Source organism: Lissotriton helveticus, chromosome 2_1, assembly GCF_964261635.1.
Source record: "Lissotriton helveticus chromosome 2_1, aLisHel1.1, whole genome shotgun sequence".
In the NCBI taxonomy this organism is placed as follows: domain Eukaryota; kingdom Metazoa; phylum Chordata; class Amphibia; order Caudata; family Salamandridae; genus Lissotriton; species Lissotriton helveticus.
In genome coordinates, this window is record NC_136059.1 from 547,811,084 (window position 1) to 547,832,572 (window position 21,489).

At 45.7% G+C, this 21,489-nt stretch overlaps 1 protein-coding gene across 2 annotated transcripts in view; it reads left to right on the plus strand.

Annotated features, from left to right (window-relative positions):
• The window catches only part of AP3B1 (adaptor related protein complex 3 subunit beta 1), a 1,831,130-nt gene that overhangs the window by 1,253,792 nt on the left and 555,849 nt on the right, over positions 1 to 21,489 (plus strand). For both annotated transcript variants that reach the window (XM_078675217.1, XM_078675216.1), the window contains exon 21: positions 5,236 to 5,311. In XM_078675217.1, the coding sequence (XP_078531343.1) occupies positions 5,236 to 5,311 (76 nt within the window). The remainder of the gene's footprint in view (positions 1 to 5,235; positions 5,312 to 21,489) is intronic.

Below are 21,489 nucleotides of genomic sequence, written 5' to 3' on the forward strand. Positions count from 1 at the left end.
AGTCGTCAGCCACCTCCAGACTACGGCCGACCATCCTGCACCTGCTGGGGTTCTCCTTCAATGTGCCGAAGTCACACCTGTGTCCCTCTCAGAAGCTCCTCTTCATCGGAGCGGTTCTGGTCTCGGCGCAGTTTCGGGGTTATCCTCCCGAGCAGCGGGTTCGGGGTATTCAGGCTCTGATTCCGATCTTTCAGCCTTTATCCCGAGTCTCGGTCAGGTTGACGCTGCAGCTTCTGGGGCTGATGGCCTCCTGCATCCTTCTGGTGCATCACGCCAGGTGGCGGATGCCGGCTCTGCAGTGGGACCTGAAGTTTCACTGGGCCCAGCATCAGGGCAACTTGTCCGACCATGACTTGATGTCAGAGGGCACTGCAAGACAGTTGCAGTGGTGGCTCACGGACCGCGATTGGGTCAGCGGCAGATCCCTCTCTCTACCCCAACCGGAGCACGTAGTTGTGACGGATGCGTCCCTCCAGGGTTGGGGAAGCCACATAGGAGAAGTGGAGATCAGAGGCCTCTGGTCTCCGGCGGCTCCATTTCAACCTTCTGGAGCTGCGGGCGATCCGGCTTGCACTGAAGACATTCCTTCCCTCTGTCCGGGGGAGTGTAGTGCAGGTGTTCACGGACAACACCACCGCCATGTGGTACTGCAACAAACAGGGTGGGGTGGGGTCGTGGACCCCGTGCCAGGAGGCACTGTGCCTCTGGCAGTGGCTGGAACATCAGGGCGTGACCCTGGTGGTTCAACACCTGGCAGGTTCCCTGAACACCAGGGCGGACAAACTCAGCCGTAGGTGCATGATGGATCACGACCGGTGTCTGAACTCGGACGTGGCGCAAGGCCTCTTTCAGCAGTGGGGAGAGCCTTGGTTAGATGTATTCGCCACAGAAGAGAACGCGCAATGTCATCAGTTCTGTGCGTTGGAATTTCCAAGGCGGCACTCGCTCGGAGACGCTTTTCGTCACGAGTGGAGTTGCGGTCTATTGTACGCCTTTCCGCCTATACCGCTTCTGCCCAGAGTGCTGAAGAAGATCAGGCGCGACCGGGCCCAAGTCATTCTTGTGGCTCGGGACTGGGCACGGAGGTTCTGGTATCCGGAGCTACTCAGCCTGTCTGTCGATCCCCCGATTCGTCTGCCTCTTCAGGAGGCCTTCTGTCTCAGCAGCAGGGGACAGTCCTCCACCCGAACCTGTCCAGTCTCCACTTACATGCGTGGAGATTGAGCGGCGGCAGTTGAGGCCCTTTGACTTGCCTCCTGAAGTCTGTAATGTCATTCTGGCAGCCAGGCGTCCCTCCAGAAAATCGGTATAAGCCTGCAGGTGGAACAAGTTTGTAGCATGGTGCACAGCAAAGGCTGTGGATCCCCTTTCTGCCCCTCTTTCAGAGGTTCTCCTCTTCCTTCTTTCTCTTGCCCAGCAGGGCTCTGCTCTGGGCACTCTGAAGGGCTACCTCTCGGCCATTTCCGACTTCTTAAGGCTACCTGATCAGCCCACTTTCTTCAAGTTCCCCATTGTAAATAGGTTCTTAAAGGGCATCACCCATATGTTTCCTCCAGTCCCTTTCGTGATGCCTCAATAGGACTTGTACCTTGTTCTTACTTTTCTGATGTGCACTCCCTTTGAGCCACTTCATAACTGTCCTCTTCGCCTTCTTACTCTGAAGACCGCTTTCCTGGTTGCCATCACCTCTGCCAGGAGAGTGAGTGAGCTCCAGGCCCTTTCCTCTAAGCCTCCTTTCCTTTCAGTCCATCCGGACAAAGTTGTGTTGCGGACGCGGCCCTCTTTCCTGCCCAAGATAGTCCCAGCCTTCCACATCGGGCAGTCCATCACTTTGCCCATCTTCTTTCCGCCTCGGCATCCCTCGAAAGAGGAAGAGAGGCTCCACTGTCTGGACCCAAAACGTGTGCACTCATTCTATCTGGATCGCACACGCCAGTTCCGGGTGGATGACAAACTCCTTGTTGGTTACGTGAGCGCTAAGAAGGGACGGGCGGTGCACAAGCAAACTATTTCTCGATGGGTCGTCTTGTGCATCAAGGCTTGTTACTCTTTGGCTCGAAAGGAGCCTCCTGTGGGGCTTCGGGCCCATTCCACACAGGCCACGGTGGCTACTACTGCCCTGGGCGTCCCCTTGCAGGACATCTGTCAGGCAGCTACGTGGGCCTCGCTGCACACGTTCGCAAGACACTACTGCCTGGACAGCCAAGTCCGGAGAGATGGTTTTTTCGGCCGTTCCGTTCTCCAGGACTTTCTGGTGTGATTATTGGTTCGCAGACCCACCACCGGGGTTAGTATTGCTGGGGTATCTATTCTAAGGTAAGGAATCTAATACTAACCTGTTTCTTTCAGATGCACAAGTTACTTACCTTCGGTAACGATATGTCTGTAAGAAACAGTAGTTAGTATTAGATTCCTTACCGCACCCATCCTCCCCGTTCTGCAAACCGATCTCTAGGGTTAAGGTCATCCCCTTTCAGGGCCCTAGTTTTTATGGCACCAGTGGTGGTTTTTATGATGGCTCTATGTTTTCTGGCGTGGAAAGGTTGTGTATAAGAACTGACGTCCGCGCGCGAGGGCGGCGACGTCATCCCGACGACGGACGCGGAGCCGCAGACAACACCTACCGACGCGCAAGGGTACTGCTACGCAAAGGTTTCCGGATCAATTCTGACGTCTGGGGGTATTCTAAGGTAAGGAATCTAATACGAACTACTGTTTCTTACAGATATATCGTTACCGAAGGTAAGTAACTTTTGCTTTTTGGTCACTTTTCACCATCACACTCTCTCGAGTGCAGTTTTCATTGGCTTCGTGTCATCAAGCTTTTTAATAACATAAATGTTTTATATATATGTATTGGCTGTAGCCTTAAAAAAGTCAAAGTGACAAAACATGTGTTGTCTGCCTATTTTCATTTGTACTATGATGGATTAATGAATATCAGAAGAAAGTTGGAAAATAAAACAAGCTTTGATCACTTCAACGTTTGAAAATGTATCATTGGATTTACTGACTATTCAGACTTTAATTACGTGTGCTTCGATATTATTGCTGATAAGTTTCCTGCTCTGAAACTGTTGTTTCAGGCTGGGCATTTTACCCTTGTTTGGCAGAGAGATTGTACCATGTGAGCACCAGCTAATCGACAGTTATTACAATTGTTTATCATTACACCTCCTTACTTTGACCTTTATATAGATGTAGCAAATATATGGCATGGTCACTACTGTATTTTTGTCATCTTACATTGTAGAGTCTGGTGTTCCAAGCTTCATCCATCAGGGTCAATCCAAACACTTTCTCTACCACTCGTCCCTATAATGAGTCCATACTAATAGAGACCCTTGGCAAACTGATTTTATCCTCGATAAGATTTGCTGTTTGCTCGGTCATTCGCAGCTGTCACATTGGCTGGCTGTTGTTCCTTGCACTTTGGGATATGATGGTTCAGGTTTTGCCAGCTGGTTCAGACAACCTTCGGGCATCTCTCTCAGTCTTTTCAAGATAGCTACAATGTGGTAAAATTTGTAATACAAATACAATCATGACTGGTTATGACTGATTGCTGTGACTTGCCTTAGGTGCCAAAGTGGCTATCTGTTGCCACGCCTGAATGTTTTGTTCGGGGACATCCAGGAATCTTTAATAAACATTCCTTTTTACAGATCTTGCCTTTTTGGGGATAAAGCCAACTCAGACTTGGAGTGATTTAAAAAGATCAGAGCCCCAGCACATTCCTTGGGCTTGTCTCTCATTAGGCAATTTCATTAGCAGTTTGACCTCATCGTGAGTACAGTAGAGGTTCCGTCAACACCAGATTCCTCTTTCAGCCGACCAGGCTGTTCAGTCTTTTTGCTACTAAGGCCGTGGTTCCGGGGACCATCGCGGGTCAGCAGTGGCAATGCTCATCTGAGTACCCCACACCTCTGTCGGCCTCAATCGCAAAACTGCTTTAGTATGCCCTTGCCGGCACAAAGCCAACCTATTAGAAGCAGGACCTTATGTTTCCTCCGAGAGTGGCACACCGTCGCGATGGACAAGTGAGTCATGCAAATTGTCTGCTGGAGCTATGCCCTTTCTTTTCTTTCTAACTCTCTGCACCTACCAAGGCCTTCAGTGCCATCTGTCCATTTTACAGGGAATGAGTCTTCCCCCACCGTGACGACTGACTGCTGAAAACAATCTTGCCGCAGGCAGTCATCAATCACCTCCACATGACAGCAAACCTCTTCTCATCACTGGGGTTCATGATCATTGAGCCAGAGGCACACTTGACCCTTTCATCAGAGCCATTCTGGATATGGCATGGTTTTCATCTGTAAAGGAGAGTCCAGGACATTTAGACTATGATCCTGATGTTTCAACCTATGTCTTGGATCTCAATGACGATGACTCAGAGGCTGCTGTGATTGTTGGCCTCCTTCATCCTGCTTGTGTCACATGCCTGATGGCTCATGGGGGCTTTGCAGTAGGCCCTGAAGTTTCAGTGGCCACAACATTAGGGAGCTGATGGATTATACCCATATTTTGGAGGGGAATGCAAATGATCTGCAGTGATGGCTACAGGACCGCGATTGGGTCAGTTGAAGGTGTCTAACCTTAGCTGACCCAGAGCCAATCGTTGGCATGAATGCATCACTACTGGTTTGGACAGACTATCTGGGAGAGATCACACTCCACATCAGCTGGTTGGAGTTTAGTGATTCACTTGGCGTTGAAAGCGTTTCTGCCTACCATCAAAGTACAGCTGGTGCAGGTATTCACTGATAACTCCACAGCCATGTGGTCCTTTAAAAAGCAGGGTGGTGTGGGGGGAATTTGACCTTGTGGTAGGAGCCCTTGCACCTCTGGAAGTGGCTGGTTCTCTAAGGAATTTTCATTTAATCTGTATATGCCAGACCAAACAGCCTAGAAAGTAGCGGATGTCAGCATTCATCAGTAGCACTTATTTGCAGCTCTGCATGTCACTTTCAGCGTGGAACACAGTTGGTGGGGAGCTGCATGATGCCACCTACTGGTTCGTAGAGGAGCTGCTAAAAAGTTTGCAGATCCATTCTAATGCCTGAGGGAGTATTCACAAGGTGAGTAATCTAAGGTTAGCTAGAGTATCTTCAAGAAAGGTCATTACCAAAGTAACTTGTTCATCCTTTTCTCTTTTCAAATGATGAGTATTTGTAACTTTCACAAACCAGTTGTTAAAGCATTATGTAATTCAGGCCACTACTGTTTTAACAGAAAGAAGAAAAAAAGCCAACACACAAGAAAAAAGAAGCTCAAAAGCAAGAGATTTCACTTCTTGATTTGGACGACTGTAAGTTTTCTATGAGACTTTGGTATTTATTTAATATGTAGCTCATTCTTTTCATTTATCAATGTTTCCCTGTTATGGCAATTAATATTTTGCTGTTTCTTGATAGGATTACCAACTTTTTCTTACCTGGTGCCAACGACCAGAACTGACTTTGTAGGTCTCTCCGTCTATCCACTAATCACTTTTGTTTCCTTAAGCAGCTTAAAACCTGGAGGTTTCTTCTCCTGCTCCTCTCTTCTACATTGTCTTTGTGCCTGATTGATCTAACATCAGAATACCCTGTTGGTCAGCATTATGCTCGGAAATCTCCCATTCATTCAGTCTAAACAGTACTGATGGATTCCACTAACTGCAGATTCCACACCTTCAGAATATCCCCGGGTGACCGACTGGATCTGGAAAATGTCAAAAGCAGTGTTTCCTCTCACTGGCAGGTGGCGTTTTGTTGCTCTACACTGGCTGCATACCACTCTGGACGTGACAGAGTTATGCCGCATAAATACGCCAATCCTGCATGCTGACATCGGTCCCTTTATTTCTGCGCCTTCCAACGCATATCTGGTGCACTTGCGGTGTTTTTGCAACATTTTTCAAAAATCATTAGATAGTGTGCTATGTTATTTTGCCTACTCCGAAAACTCCAGGCTTCAAACCATGTCGAGACTGTGAGAAGCAGATGCCATCACAGACTCCTACAAAATTGGTCTGTGGTGCCAAAGCTCCGACTGTGACTGCAAGTTATGTGACATGTGTCCTTATGCACCTGAAGGTGACCTGGGAACAGGAGGCACAACCCATTGCCAAACCTATTGCAGAGGTCTCAGTCGAAGAACAGGTCTTGCTCGCGGTTCAGTTTGTGCACCCTGTTTCTATCATGAGGCAGTTCCCAATCATTTCGCATTCAAAGCCATCGGATAAGTTGAAGTGCAAGCGCAAACACAAAAAGACGGAGTGGGAATCAAACCCATTCCCACCACTCTAGCTCGAAAGGGAATGTGCAAGGTTGTCATGGTAAATATACTTCAGAGTTCCCTATTTCAGAGCCAGTACTGCAGCTGGTCACGACGTGCCCGGAGTTTACCTGGCTGTTGTCAACTACTTAGCATATAGTAGCCTTCAAGGAGGCCATGCTTCATATCTTAATGAGAGTCAGACTCCTCCTGGCATGCCTGCAAGCCCCACTAGTGGCAGCTCGAAAGGAGCGAGAGACGTCTAGTGACCTTCTCGCAGATACCCCTCCTGTCTCTCGTTCTGAAGATCTAGAAAGACGAGGCTCACGTCATCTTGGTTGCCCTGGACTGGGCCAGCTGAGTGTGCTACCCAGAGCTCCTCAGTCTGTGTTTTTGCCCTCTGCTCAGTCTCCTTTTTCCAGATGACCATATTTTTCTGTAGTAGGGCAAAGATCAGCATCTGAATCTCAAAAACGTTCACCTCTATGCATGGAGATTTAATGGTAGCGGTTAAAGGCATTTGAATTGTCAACTGAGGTGGTGGATGTTAGCCTACCATGAAGTCCATATGCGCTGGTACAAAATAAATGCTTGGTGTGGTACGCGAGTGCTTTGAAAGGTTTGGCCTTTCAAGTCTAACTTTTCAATATTCTTTTGACTCTTCTCTCCTTAGCCCAGCAAAGGCATGCAGTGGCTATATTGAAAGGTTAAGTATAATGTTTTTCTGTGTAAATTGGACCAACCATTCTTGTTGAAGTCACCTGCTGTAATGTGTTTTATTAAAGGTTTGAGCATAAATGTTTCCTTCCAAATAATTTGTGATGCCCTAGTGGGCCTCAACCTAGTCTTGACAGTGCATACATGCTTTCTCTTTAAGCATATGCACCACTGCTCCTTGAATCTCTTGATGCTGAAAAGTCTTCCTGATCATTGTCACGCTGTGTGAGGGACTGCAGGTGCTGTTGGTACAACTGCCTTACACTGGTTTATTTTTTTTTTCCAGAAAAGTTGAATGTTGAGTGCCTGAGTGACTTTCTTCCCTAATCTCTAACCCAGTGGATGAACAGAAATTGTGAACGTTCTTTAAATAATTGTTGCAGACCCATGGGAGTTAGTGAGATTAGCAAGGTGTTGTCTGCAATTAGGAGAGCTGGCACACACCCCATCTAACTTGTGGGCATCTATTTTACCTTTGAGTAGGGACTTTATAACTTTACTAAGAGTGAGTAAAGTGTAGGGGCCAAGACATACCTCTGCCTCACCCCTCTACGTACTGGAATTTGGTGAGTTAGTTGCCCTTCTCAACCCCATCAAACTTGGGCATAACTTTCTTAGAGAAACCTCATTAATAGGACTAGCAGCGCTTCGGGAACCCCCAACCTTTTGAGCGAGTCCCATAACAGCCCCCTTGGAACTAGTTCGGAGGCAGCTCTAAGGTCGACAAAAGCTATATAGAGGTGTGTATCTCTCAACTTAGTGTATGTCTATATAATTATGATGAGCCTAAAGACCTTCTGTGGTAAGTATTAGTGAGCCTTGTTAACGACTTGATGGTACTAGTGTCTCCACTTTCTACAGTTTAGTATTGACTCACCAACTCCCCTGTTTTTATGGCTAAACTGTGTTTTATTTTAATGACAGCATTTATTTATGGAGGTCTTGACTATTGCGATATTATATTACCTATTTATTTATTTATGTATTGTTTAATGGCTGAAATTCCAAATCATTTTTGACTATCGGTGGAAGTATCCATCAGAACAGCTAGTTACTATCCTTCAGTAAAGTTCTTTCTAGTGAATACTATAATCGCATATTCCTCACTGCCATCCAACGTTCCATATCTGCAGAATAGCCTCGTTAACATTTCAGTAGGTCAGAAGTTAGTTATTGACATACTTTAACCAAATTGTTCTACACTCTGCGCCTGAGGGCGGGGAAAGAGACGATTATCTGATGTTAGCTGGGCACCGCTAATATAAGCCCGCTCTGTCACTTCCAGTGTGATAGTAGAGCGGCATAATGCAACCTCTTGAAGTTTAGGAGCACTGCTATTGAAGTTCTCTGGATCCAGTTTTACGCCTGAGGATATTCTGGTACAAAAGGTGGTGGTGATGGACGGAGCATCTGAACCAATCAAACACTCACACCCAGTCAAAAGATCTGGGTTTAATCCATCACTGTTCTTTAGCCCACTCTGCCACCCCAGTTCAGACATGGCTATATGCAAATCAGTCTGACCCTGTGCCTTGTGGGAACAGTCCAGCCCGAACTGCCAAGCCATGTCTTTCCTGGACCGGAAACAAGGTTCCGAGGACCGGTTTCTGGCATTACAGCCTTCTTCAGCCCGGCTTGCTTGAATCTAGTGGCAAAGTGAGCAAGGGACTCACGTCTGAGCATACCCTGCCACACTTATGGTGGCCAAAGCGGTACAAAAGGGGGTGGTGACGGACAGAGGATATTCTGAAGATGAGAAATCTGCAGTTAGAATATGAACCAGAAATAGTGCTGCTGAAGGTAAATAACTTGTTAATCTTGTTTTAGGCTGATGAAAGGAACTGAAACCCTGCTGACGCTGCCCTGATCATGTTCAGTTTGCCTGCAACCTATATCTTGAAGATCAGGAAATCCTTTTTTAGTAGACTGAAAGAACAGGTGTCTCGTACAGCTTTCACTCGGATCCACTATTTTCTCCTCATTGAAAGCCAAAAAGTCTGTAGTAATGGTCCAGTTCACATGAAGCCTGCCTTGCAGAGAGCTAGAGGCATTTTCTGTTTCTGCTGTTTTTCCACACCTACATTATACATGCTGGCACTTTTATGCCTTGAGCATTGGGTTCTCTTTCAAATTCATGCAAGGAACACCCAAATCATCATATGATTGGAAAATAAACTGAGCAGACAAGCCAGTGTTACCATATCCCCTGGTCTGGTAATTCGTTTGGATGCATTCCTGCTTTTGCTACGATGAGGCAAAATTGTTGACCTTTCGTTCACAATGCAAGTCGACAAGTGACCCAGATACTGTTAATGATTTATTTCCCACTTCTCAAAATGCGTGTCATTTATCCCCACTGTGTACTAGTGCCTAGTGCACCACTACAACTTAACACAAAGTCATCCTTAGCCAACATGCTTAAAAAGCCTTTCAAAATGCACACTTGCTAGGTAAACACAGTATGGAAATGTATGACCTCCTAACTGAGAAACACATTCACATTTATTTTCAGAGACTTGGCCAAAAGAATCATCCACATCTGAAATCGCACTCACACTTCTAGCTGGATATCATATAAGTAATGTTAATCAGGAAAACTGCAATGGTGGTGGGGATGGTATTGTTGTTTCAAGATCATTTCCCACTGACTGTAATTAATATGAAGGAATTTCCTGGAGTAGAATGCCTGTTTTACGCTAATATTTCTTCTGGGCTCAGTAATCTTTACCTTCTCCAATAAACCTGAAACATGCAAAACTGTTGTAGCGGGTTTTCAAGGGCTGTAAAATTAATAGCTTTTTTTTTTTATTGAAAAAAATCCTCATGTTTCAGGACTTCCTTGCACCTAGGATTGTTACATAATATGCTATATAAAGATTCCCATTAAAGATCGGTCTGCATGTTCTGAACTGTTTGAGTTTGTATTACTAGTTACTCATGCTATACTATAAAATGCAAATGGTGAAAACCTGATCCCCTATTAGCCCTTGCCTTGCCCGGGTCTTCCACCATGTCAATTCAATTATTGCTCCTTTTATAAGCAACATTATAAATCAATGTTTACCAAAGCTTTGATACCTATTTTTGGAAAATAAGCAATACTGACAGTCTTCTTAAAAAGAAAAAAAATCTGTGCCTAACGTTTCAATACCCAGCAATTAGCATCTTATATCATTGACTCTCTGTGTAACTAAAGTTGCTGCCTGAGAAGTCCCGTTCATAGTTTCTTCTTGCACTGGTGCCACAGACTTATTGGAACCAGCTCAATCATTGTTCAGAGTCGCCCACAGTACTGAGGTTGTCTTGGCTTCAGTGCACAGCGAAATTACATTTGTTGGACAATGGCAGCTTTCCTGCCTTGTTAATATTGGATCTGGCCTAGATACAGTGTTTCATACAATACTCATTAAAAAAGCTTTGTGAGGCCATTATTGAGAACAAAGGATTAGTCAATGGCCTTCTTCTTAAAGGAAAGCTGAATGCTGTACAATTTACTCAAGTATACCTCTACTTTCATAGAAATGAAATGTGGAGTACCACAGGGTTCCTCACTAAGCCCAGCCCACTTTACTGTTTGGGCCCCAGGTGAATAAGCACTAACCATCCTAAGCTCAACTCTGATAAAATTGAGATTGAGAACATTTTATTTGGCTCTGTTAGCTCTTATTGTACAATGGACTGGTGGCCTACAGAACTGAGACCTTCACTTGGGCCAGTTACATCTTTGATGAGCTTTCCTTTTCAGTGCCTATTTCAAAAACGACTTCTTCTCCAGTATTGTATCTTCTATAGATTCACATGCTTGAATATTCCTCGTCGTCATGGTGGGAGTCCCATGGTAACAATGAAATAGTGTCAAGCTTTAAACTTAATTTCCCTTGAAATTCAGTAGCATTTAGTAACCATTTAACATCATTAGAGAACATCCAAACTTCCGCCAATCACAGCAGAGACCCTGAGTATCCATTCGCTGCAGGGCCACCATACCTCCGATTTCTTCCAGCACGTTATGTGTTGAGGAGTCTCTCTGATCTCTGCTCAGTTAGTGTTTCTACCTTGACCTTTTCTACTCCCAGTTAGCAGTTCTTTTTCTTTAACCATCTCTTCAGCTGAAGTACTGTTGAAAGTGATTGTACCCTTTTCCTTCTTTGCTGCAGAATGTCTGAGTCTGAAAAAGGGTTGTTTAGGCCCTGTAAGACTTGTGGAAAGTCCAGGCTTTTCTCTGAGGATCCACATAAGGAATGTCTGCATTGCTTATATCCGGATCATAAGCCCAGAGACTGAAAAGCGTTGTGGAACTCTCTCTCTAAAAACCCTCCGGGATCATGAGGGAAGACTGCTCTGCTCCTCTGGCTACAAAAGAGGAAGTATGTGAAGGACTCAGACTCCAAGAGAGAGGAGAGGCCTCATACCTCCTCCAGGAAGATGAAGGAAGAAGATTCTCCATCTGTCCAAAAAGATCTGAAGAAATCCAGATCTCAGAGCAAGCAAACATCTGTGGAAAGAAGGGCTAAAAAAAGAGCAGCCTGGTCCATCTCATGCCCGTCAAAAATCTGGCTGTGCGCCTCCACCTGTGCCGCATACTCCCTCGCAAAAAATCCACCCGAGGTACTCTCCGTCTACGACCTCGGTCTCCGCTGGATCTGGTACGCCGTCGAAGGTATCATCGGTGACTTCTACTATGTCGCCGATCAGGACAATGACGGCTGTAGGGTCCACGAAGACTGAAGTGGTGATGGCTGCGGAAATTGTGAGGAGTTCAACGTCGACAAGAGCTTCACCGTCGACGGTGCAGCTCGGCGCAACGTCGTAAGTGAGCGTCTCAATCCCGTTGATGCACGCAGTCATATCGTCGACGATACTGTCTATGACCTCATCGACGGTCCCGTTGATGAAGGGAAGGGACATACCCTTTCAAAAGGCAATTACTTCTCTTTTGCAGGACTTTTCCAAGATCTCCCCACTGCCTCTCACTCGCCTCTTGGACTTCCAAGAATCAGTGGATGAGGGTTCTTATGGTCCTGCATATAGCCCTTTGCAATAGAGGGTTAAATGCCGTGAACCTGAGGATGAAGTACTGGATGACCCTTCTGCGTAATTGGAGGGTGAACATTCCTTGTATGACACAGGAAGTCCCAGCATGCAACGCCTGGACACTTCAGGAGCATTATCCTTATGAGGAGCAGGAGGAGCAGTGTCAGCAGGAAACCTCCATTAACATCACAATTTCTCTTGTCACAAACTTAAGTCTGATGCTCAGTGACTATTACAAGTGTTTCCCTGAGGCCAATGCTACTTAGAAGCTGCCGCCTACACAGGGGGAACATACCGTCATTTCAGATCAGCAGGCTATGCCTGCGCTGCCGAAACAGAAAACCTTACCGACCTTGCAAATTCCTGTTCAGGTGCTGGATAGTGGTGCCCAGCAGCTACAAGAGGGAGAGCTGCAGTTGGACCCTGATGTCCGAGAAGATTGGAATGACTATGTGGCACACACTCTGCCTTCGTCCACTGTGCATATGGCTGATTCTCCACCGGCGGATACTGGTGGTTTTCATGAATTTCTAGAGCGGGCTTCAAAACGTTTTGCTCTCCCCATGCCGGTCAAACAGACGGAATGTTTTTATATAACTTCAAGGCCACTAAGCAGTGCTCTACCAGAGCCATCCACATAGTGGACTTCCTGTGGCAGGAGGGCCTTAAGCTGATGAAGACTCCAGCTTCCGTTCCGGCTGTTATCCCAAAACTGGGTAAGAAATACAGGGCTCCTGAGGACTCTCCTGCGTGTCTCATTGGCCTTCCAAAACCTGACTTCTTTATTATGCAGGCCGGCCATAGAAGATCCAAAAATGGCTAAGGAAGGGCGCAGGTTGGATAATATTGGTAAGAGATTATCCGCGCTTGTGGCAACAGCCATCGGGCCTCCAATACGATGGCTATCCTCAGGAGGAATGACCGGCAAATGTGGTCTGACATCTCCCCCTTGCTGACATCTCCCCCTTGCTGGAATATCTTCCCGAGGATAAGAGTGAGGCTAAGGATATACTTTCAGAAGGAGAAAGAGTCTCATCAGAGATCATAGATGTGGCGATGGACATCTCTTCTACTGCCTTCAGGCAAATGGCGGCCGTGGCCCGGTTGGGGTCCCCCTTTACGGTCCATATCGAGTCATTAGGGGGTGGCCCGGCTGGGTCCCCCTCTACAACCCACAGTGCCTCTGCCGCGCCACATAGTCCCGCTGGGCTCCCTGTGGCGCCGCAGGTGGTTGATGGTGCTCATAGCCCTGCCTTGAGCACACCCTTGGCTTCCAGGCAGGCAGCCGTCTGTCCGAAGTCGGGGTCGGTGCTGTTCCGGCACCGGAGGTTTGACTCCTCGGCTCCGCCTCCGCTCCTTTCTCCAGAATCGGAGCCTGTCTTGGATGAGGCGAAGTCGGCGCCAGGGTGGCGCCGAAAGCTTGCCTCGCCGGCCCCGGCGCCTTCTCCTTCTTTGGAAGGGGAGCTTGTCATAGTCTTGGCGCCGGGGGGTGCCGTTTCGCTGCCAGATGCAGCTGAGTCTGCATCTGACGAGGCACGATCAGCGCCGACCGGTGTTCTTTTGGCGCCATGTTGACGCAGAGTTGTAGACTCTTCTCTAGAGGCCTCTGGAGAAAGTTTGGCGCCGCCATCTCGTCCCGCGTCACGGAGGTATTGTTGCCAGTGCCCCCCCTTGGAATTTGTGGAGCCTTCTCAGGGGCTATTTGTGAAAAGAAAGGGGGCCCCTGCCTGAAAGGATAAACCCTAGCAAGGAAACTAAACTTGTTTAGGAAGAAAGAAATTGGCACCGGGTTATGTGCATATATTTACATCACACTTGTGAACGCTAAAAATAATAAAGTCAATGCCTAATTAGATTTTGTATGAAAATATTTTTCTTTTATTTTATTATGATTATAAACTTTTTTCGGATATTTGAAACAATTGATAACTGAATATATAATTTTTTACATGTGTATAATACAAATTAGTGCTTTACAATTCAAAAACAAAAACAAGATAAATTGTTCCAAATAATACAGAATTAATTCCCCTTCAACGCGTTTCGGCTGTTAGCCTTCCTCAGGAATTCTGTATGTGCAAGTTGATACTTTTGGCAAGGCTAGAAAGAGCCTTGGATAAATTCTTTGTCCGGAAACTCTCAGTCCGATTCTAACTGGTTGGCGATTCTATAATAATTTCTTTTAGCAAGGCTGACGAGGGCCTTGGATAATGTCTGTGTCCGCAATCTCTCGATTGGGTTCTGTCTGGTTGGTATTTCTATAATAATTTCTAGGGTCACCTTAAAATGCGCCGAGATGGAGGATGAAAAATAGTGGCGATCCCCAATTGTTAATTTAAGGGGCAAGTCACGCTGTGATGCATCTCAGTTGGAGTGTAAAAATCCCATCTTGAAGAGCGGGGCTGCAATGATTTGAAAACTCGGTGGCACCCTTCCGCGCGGCGGTCTCCTGAAAGATTGTTCTCTAGAGGCCTCTGGAGAAAGTTTGGCGCCGCCATCTCGTCCCGCGTCACGGAGGTATTGTTGCCAGTGCCCCCCCTTGGAATTTGTGGAGCCTTCTCAGGGGCTCCCAGATCAGTCAGGCTCTTCGCCTCCCCAGGAACCCCATCAGGATCCTCATTCTTCAATGGGGCTCCCTTATGTGGGGCATTGGTGTCTTGGGAGGGTCAGCTTACAACCCTCTCCCACTGATGAGCTGTTGTACCGCAGAGGGCTACCTAGGCTGATGCGGCTTTTTTTTTAGAGTGGTCTCATTGGCCACCCGCATTTCAAACATGCAACCCCCTTCTGCCCCTTTCTGTGGACCCCTTGCTTGAGGTCCTTCACCGAGGGTCCAGCAATGAGGAGACGCTTCTGCCCTTTGAGGCTTTCCTTTATGATGCCCTTTTGGGTACCTGGGTCCGGCCTGCTTCAAATGAACCGGTAGCTCGTTCAGTTTTGCACTGCCACCGTCCAGCTCTGCATGATCCGGTTTGTCTTTTTGTGCATCCTGATGCGCAGGGGTCTATGTTGCATACTGACTTTCTTTCCCTGCCCCCTCTAATGCTTCCTCCCTCTCAGGAGTCCAGATGGCTTGAGTCATGCGGTAGGAACATCTTTGCACCTACTAGTGCAGCCCTACGGTCCTTAAATACAGTGTGTGTTTTGGCTACCTCTGCCCTGTGGTACTCTACAGAGTCTTTTCTTCCTGCCACCTCTGAAGGTGGTTTCGTTGATCTCCTTCACTTCCTCCAGGATGGCTGCGACCTTGTGGAATTCACAATCTGCTCAGCCTTAGATACTGCGGATTCTTTGGTCCGAGCTATGGCGGGCTCTGTTGCTTTACGGCGTCACGCCTGGTAGCGAGATAGTGTCTTCCCTGAAAATATCCAGGAGCGACTGGTTGACTTACCCTTTGATGGGGTTTTGCTGTTTAATGCTCACGCCGAGTCGGCGGTTCACCGGCTCCTTGCGGGCTTTCGTCCTCCCACTTAGGTCTTCTTAGGCCTATCTTCTGTGGTGGTTCTTTTTCATTTTGCATCCTTTAGATGAGCTCTGTGTTTATTATGGGCAGTGAGCCTTACGTCTTCTTTTTCTGTGGTCAAGTATGATTACTTTTACTGGCATCCCTTGGATGCGTTTTGCTTTGAGCTGCCTGTTGGCCTGCTGTGGCCGGGTTCCGCAGGTTGCTGTGTCTGGTCCTCTGACTGTGGTATTGAGCCGGTGGCTCACCTCGGTAATCTCATACGGCTCGGAACTCACGTTCACGGGTTCAGTTCGTTACTGCGCTCTTTTGGCTTGGCTTATTGCCCTAAGAGGTGTTCCCCGTTGTTGGGGTATGCACACTCCATGTACTTGTATGCTATTATCTAGCTTTTGCTTATCTCACCTGGGCCTGGAGATCCTGTGGACTCCATTCGTCGCCTGGTGGTCCGTTGTACGGTGTGCTATGTTTTTTCCTGGTGCCATCTGCTTACACCATGGTCATCCACCTCCTTGGAAGGTTTCATTGTCTCCTCTTCAAAACTGCTCCAACCTGCCCTTTTTGTACTAGGTATGATCCAGTATGTTCTTACCTGGCTAGTTCTGTCTCTAAATAATTCTATATTTATAAATTTCTGTATACACGCCGGTTGCCTTGGTATTCCTCTTCCTGCGTCACCACCTCTTTTCGAGGCTGCGAGGTCTGGACCCATATTTCCATGTGTGGGGGAGCTTTTCTCAGTTGTTGCAAGTTGCCGATAGGTTCCTTCTTGCTTCTACTTACTGGGGTGATTTCCCAATTTGACATATGCTCCCTTTTTGGTGTTCGACGCTGTACTTGTCTTTCTGGAGTGTTGGTCTCTGATTCTGAGACTCTCCCACCATTCGTTAACTTGGCATTTTTGGCCACTTACTTAGGATATGTCTTTTTCCCACATTTTCACATACTATTGTTAAGGCTACGCCTGCGGGAAAGCTCTTCTTATGGCAGTGGTCCTTGACTACTGCCTTTAAGTCTATATTGTGGGTTGTTCTGACTTTGGCTTCATACTGCCCGGTCAGGCACTCTGGTGCTTCATGTATAATCCACTTTAAGGTCTCTATGACCGTTTACATGCTGCATATTTCTACCTGCTTCAGCGGGTTTATAATTGATGCTCATTGCCCCTAATTACCCTTTTTTGGCATTGTGTGTGCACTTAGCATGTTACTTGTCCCGCCGGCTGTTCCCAACGCATTGCTCAGGTTCTAGCTCTTGACTTTGAGCTCTTGACACCAGCTCCTTCGGCTTCCTTCTATAGACTAGTCTGTTAAGCTCTGGTTGCATCTCTTCAAATTCATTTCTAGCTTGGGTCGGTGTACTCATCGTGTGCCATTAGGCGGAGAGTGGTCCTTCTTCCTCTCTCTTCTTTGCTCTGGTATAGAGCTCATGCCGTTCTACCTGTCATTTTTATACGGGTATGGTGTAGCGCCATTCTGGCGTTTTAAGGATATCTTCTATCCTGTTATTTCTGCTCTTTTGAGCTGCTTTGGTTGCTGCCTGGCTGTTGCACCACAGCTTTTCCCCTTTATCCGTCACTCTGTTGCCGGATCTGATGCTTGGCACTTTCTGTTGTTCTGTTGCAGGCCCACCTCCCTTTTGGGGTATGGCTGGGGTATCTATTCTAAGTTACGGAATCTGCGGCTAGATGTCTGTACGAGTTACTTACCGTCGGTAACGATGTATCTGGTAGAGACGTTGTCTAGCCGCAGATTCCTTAACGCCCACCCAGCCTCCCCGCTCTGCGAGGACCTTGTCTAGTGGTGTTCTCCACTGGCCTCTTCAGTTGCCATTAGGTTATCTCTCAAGGGGGATCAGATTGTTGCATTACCCTGAGTGTTTCCATATACAGTTAACTTCTGCTGAGGGGCTTCTTTCCTGTGATATGGTGCCTTTTGATTCACAAGGAGATTCGTTTTCCTCTCCAGTTACCTTCCCTTCCTTCCATTTTCTCTACGGACTCGGGGTCCTGGTCTCCTCGTGGTCTTCCGCTTTGAGGGTTGGTTGTGCTCCGTTTCCAACCTCCGTTATTAGAGGGAAAAGGCCAGTCCTTTCATACCTTCCTACAGTGGACTGTTGTTCTTTCTGTGTTCCATTCTTACTAGAGTGCACAGTTCTACATGGCGCAATCAGTCTCTTTCTTTCTGTTGAGATGTTCTGCCCTGTTGTACTCTGGGAAGGGATTTCGCTTAGCTTGCGGGGCTCTTTCTCACAGCTTCCACTTATATGTAGACAGTGTCTAATTCTATCTTTTACGATGGTGTCTTCCACCATCCTCATTTATTCACGGATTTTCATCCCTCGCATACTGTTCCCATACCTTCACAGTTTTTTGTTGGTGGCTCCGCGTTGTGCCACGGAAAAGTTTCTCAGAAGAAATCTGACGTCAGCGCGCCAGGAGAGACTTATGTGACCTTGCTGACATCATATACGTGGACGACGTCAGGGCAGGGGCGTGTGGCGCTGTCCCCCGGTGCGCAGAGGTGCTGCTGCAAAACATTTCTGGATCCAGTCTGACGTCTGGGGATATTCCAAGTTAAGGAATCTGCGGCTAGACAACGTCTCTTCCAGATACATCATTACTGAAGGTAAGTCATTTGTACTTCCCGCTCATAACGAAATTTCTGCAGACACTCAAGCTAGAGCCATGCCGCATTATTCTCATTGCTCCGGGGTGGACAAGACGGTATTGGTACACCGAGCTGTTTCCCCTATCAGAGTCTTCACCAATCCGTTTCCAACCAATGGAGAATCTACTCTCCAGTGATCAAGGCCAAGAGGTTCATGCACAGATTCACATGCTTCAGCTGTCATCTTGGCTCCTCACCACATGGAGTTTGGAGAGTTAGTGCTCTCTGAGGGTTGCTGATCCATACTTAACAGAGCCCAAGCTCCTTCCACAATTAAGTGCCACTCGCCTAAATGGACTTGATACTATTCCTGGTGTGTCAAACACTCTTGTCATCCTCTCTCGTCACCTCCAGAGGACGTTATGCAATACCTTTTGTATCTCGCCAAGAGTGGTCTTTCTCATTCATCGATTAAAGTACACTTAGTGCTATTTCCAGGTACAGGAGACATTCAGGCCAGTTGTCTCTGCGGCCCAACAGACTAGAGTTTATGAAGGGCCTCTTTAAGGCCTATCCACCAATCCGGCCCCCCTAATTCTCTGGCACCTCAACATTGTCTTGTCGCAACTAATGAGGTCTCCCTGCGACCCGATTCACAAATGTGATTTGAACCATCTCTCATGGAAGGTGGCCTTTTCTTGACCTTCACGTCTGCTAGATGCATTAGTGAAATTCAAGTTTTCACTGCAACAAAACCCTACCTGCAGTTTCATAAGGACAGAGTGGTACTCTGCACTATTCCTTACTTCATTCCCAGGGTACCTACCATGTTCCATCTCAATGGACTGGTGGTTCTGCCTTCCTTCTTTCCCTCTCCGTTGTCGCCTGCAGGGAGAGCACTCCATTTTTTGGACATCAAGCATTGCTTGGAATTCTACTTGCAAAGGACAAAAGCCTTTCGTAAATCTACCCAGTTGCTCATCGCCTTGTCTTATCCTAGGAGGGGTCAGGCCTTGACTCGAGCATCTATTGCACGCTAGGTCTCCTCCACTATAACTTTCTGCCATGAGAAAGTGGGACACGCCTTACATCTTAAGTCACTGCTTACTCCACCAGGAAGATGGTGGCATCCTCAGACCTGTTTGCCGGAGTGTCTTTATCCGATATCCGCAGGGCAGTGACATGGACAAGTGTGGATACCTTCACAAGGCACTATTGCCTGGCTACATGGAAGAAGGCGGATATTGCTGATGGGCAAGTGGCCTTACAACATCTGTTTGCATTAGGTAGGGCTTGTCTTATTAAAGTCTCTTCCTTTTCCTATGATGCTGTTCGGTAGTTATATATATATATATATATATTTTATTTTTTTTTCACTCAAAAAACTATAAGTTTTAGTGGTGTTATAGTTAGCTGGACATTTTACTCATACAAAACCAATGAAATTGCTCCTATATAGTTAGTTGTACTAACTATATTTCGCTCACCTGCAATCCACTGCTGATGATGTCACATATTAGATCATTCATGACATGGTCAGTGACATCACTGATGACATCTCAAATGACATCACTGATGACATCATCCAGTGAATGTGGTTTGCTTCGTTATTTAAATATGCATTATATATATAGCAATTTACATTGAAGAATGAGTGGATATATATAAATAAATATTTGGATGGAGGATTTAGTAGCAGTGTAATTGACTGTTTACTTGACCAATTTCTAATGTCTCACTAAATATAGTGGATAGTGACTAAACTGTGTGAATATCTGTATCACTTTGTCAGTTGTTGTGTAAACTGATTCTACAGTTGGTTACTAGCTATGTGAAAGTCTATATTAGTTATTGATTAGTTAACTGAGTATTTGTATGGGAGTGTGAACGTGTGTGTGGTTCGGTGGGGGGGTGTGTGACTGTCCAAAGATGTGTGAATAGTTGATTCAGTAGATATATGAAGTTAAAACTACATGTTCTAACAGTTTGGGTGAGGGAATCTCTTTATGGGTGTGGTGATGAGCAAATATATTTCTCAAAGGTACAGGTCCAACAAACTAGAAAAATAAAAGGCAGTGTATGTGTCAGTTGTTGTATATAAATAAGTATACATAAGACACAATGATTGTGTGAGTGACTGTATGGATAACTGTATACTTGTAATAATGATTTTATAATTCACTAAGTATAACTTACTATCTAAATGAATAGAAGAAGTGGTGTTTGTATAAGTGTTTTGCTAAGTAAATATGTAAGTATGATCCATTGTTTGCATAAGTGAGTAGGATGACTTCATATGTGAATAGGATGCGTGCTGTTGTTTAATGTCGATATAGATGTATAAGTATTTTTGATAGTGTTCTATTGTTCATTGACAGCATGTATGAGTGAATCTATAGGTAAGTGATTAGATGTGTGTATACATCTATGAATCACTGAGTGGATTTTTAGATACTTGTATTGCTGTGACAATGGATTTAAATATGATACTATGTATTTTACAAACAGTGATGAAAAATTGTAATAGTGTATGAAAAGGTGTATGTGATTGTCACGTGGATGTCATCAGTGATGTCATCAGTAATGTCATTTGAGATGTCATCAGTGATGTCACTGACCATGTCATGAATGATCTAATATGTGACATCATCAGCAGTGGATTGCGGGTGCGCGAAATATAGTTAGTACAACTAACTATATAGGAGCAATTTCATTGGTTTTGTATGAGTAAAATGTCCAGCTAACTATAACACCACTAAAACTTATAGTTTTTTGAGTGAATTTCAAAGGTTTTTTAAATGCTGATTCCTAACTATATAAGGCCTGAAACCTATGGTTTTTTCAGTGAATTTCAAAGGTTTTTTAAATGCTAATTCCTAACTATATGAGGCCTGAAACCTATGGTTTTTTCAGTGAATTTCAAAGGTTTTTTAAATGCTAATTCCTAACTATATAAGGCCTGAAACCTATGGTTTTTTCAGTGTTTTTAAAAAAAAATTGATTGGTTAACTGGCTTATTAAGTGTGTCATAGTGAATACATATATTAGCGAGTAATGTTTAAATATTTAAATATATGCATGAGTGATGTAATATGTGACGTCATCAGCAGTGCATTGCAGACGTGCATGTTATAGTGAGTCCAACTAACTATAACGTGGGAATTTCAATGGTTTTATGCGAGTAAAATTTCCAGCTAACTATAACTGGTGTGAAACCTATGGTTTTTTCAGTGAATATATATATATATATATATATAACATTTCTATGGCAAAAAAAAACCCCCTCATTTTGTTCCTTTTCAAATTAAATGTATTAAGTGTTACCACTTTATTCCAATCAAGATGACTTCAGGTGTGCCATACTTTTGTCATAAGTAAGACTGTTAGCGTTCTAGTTGTTCTTTA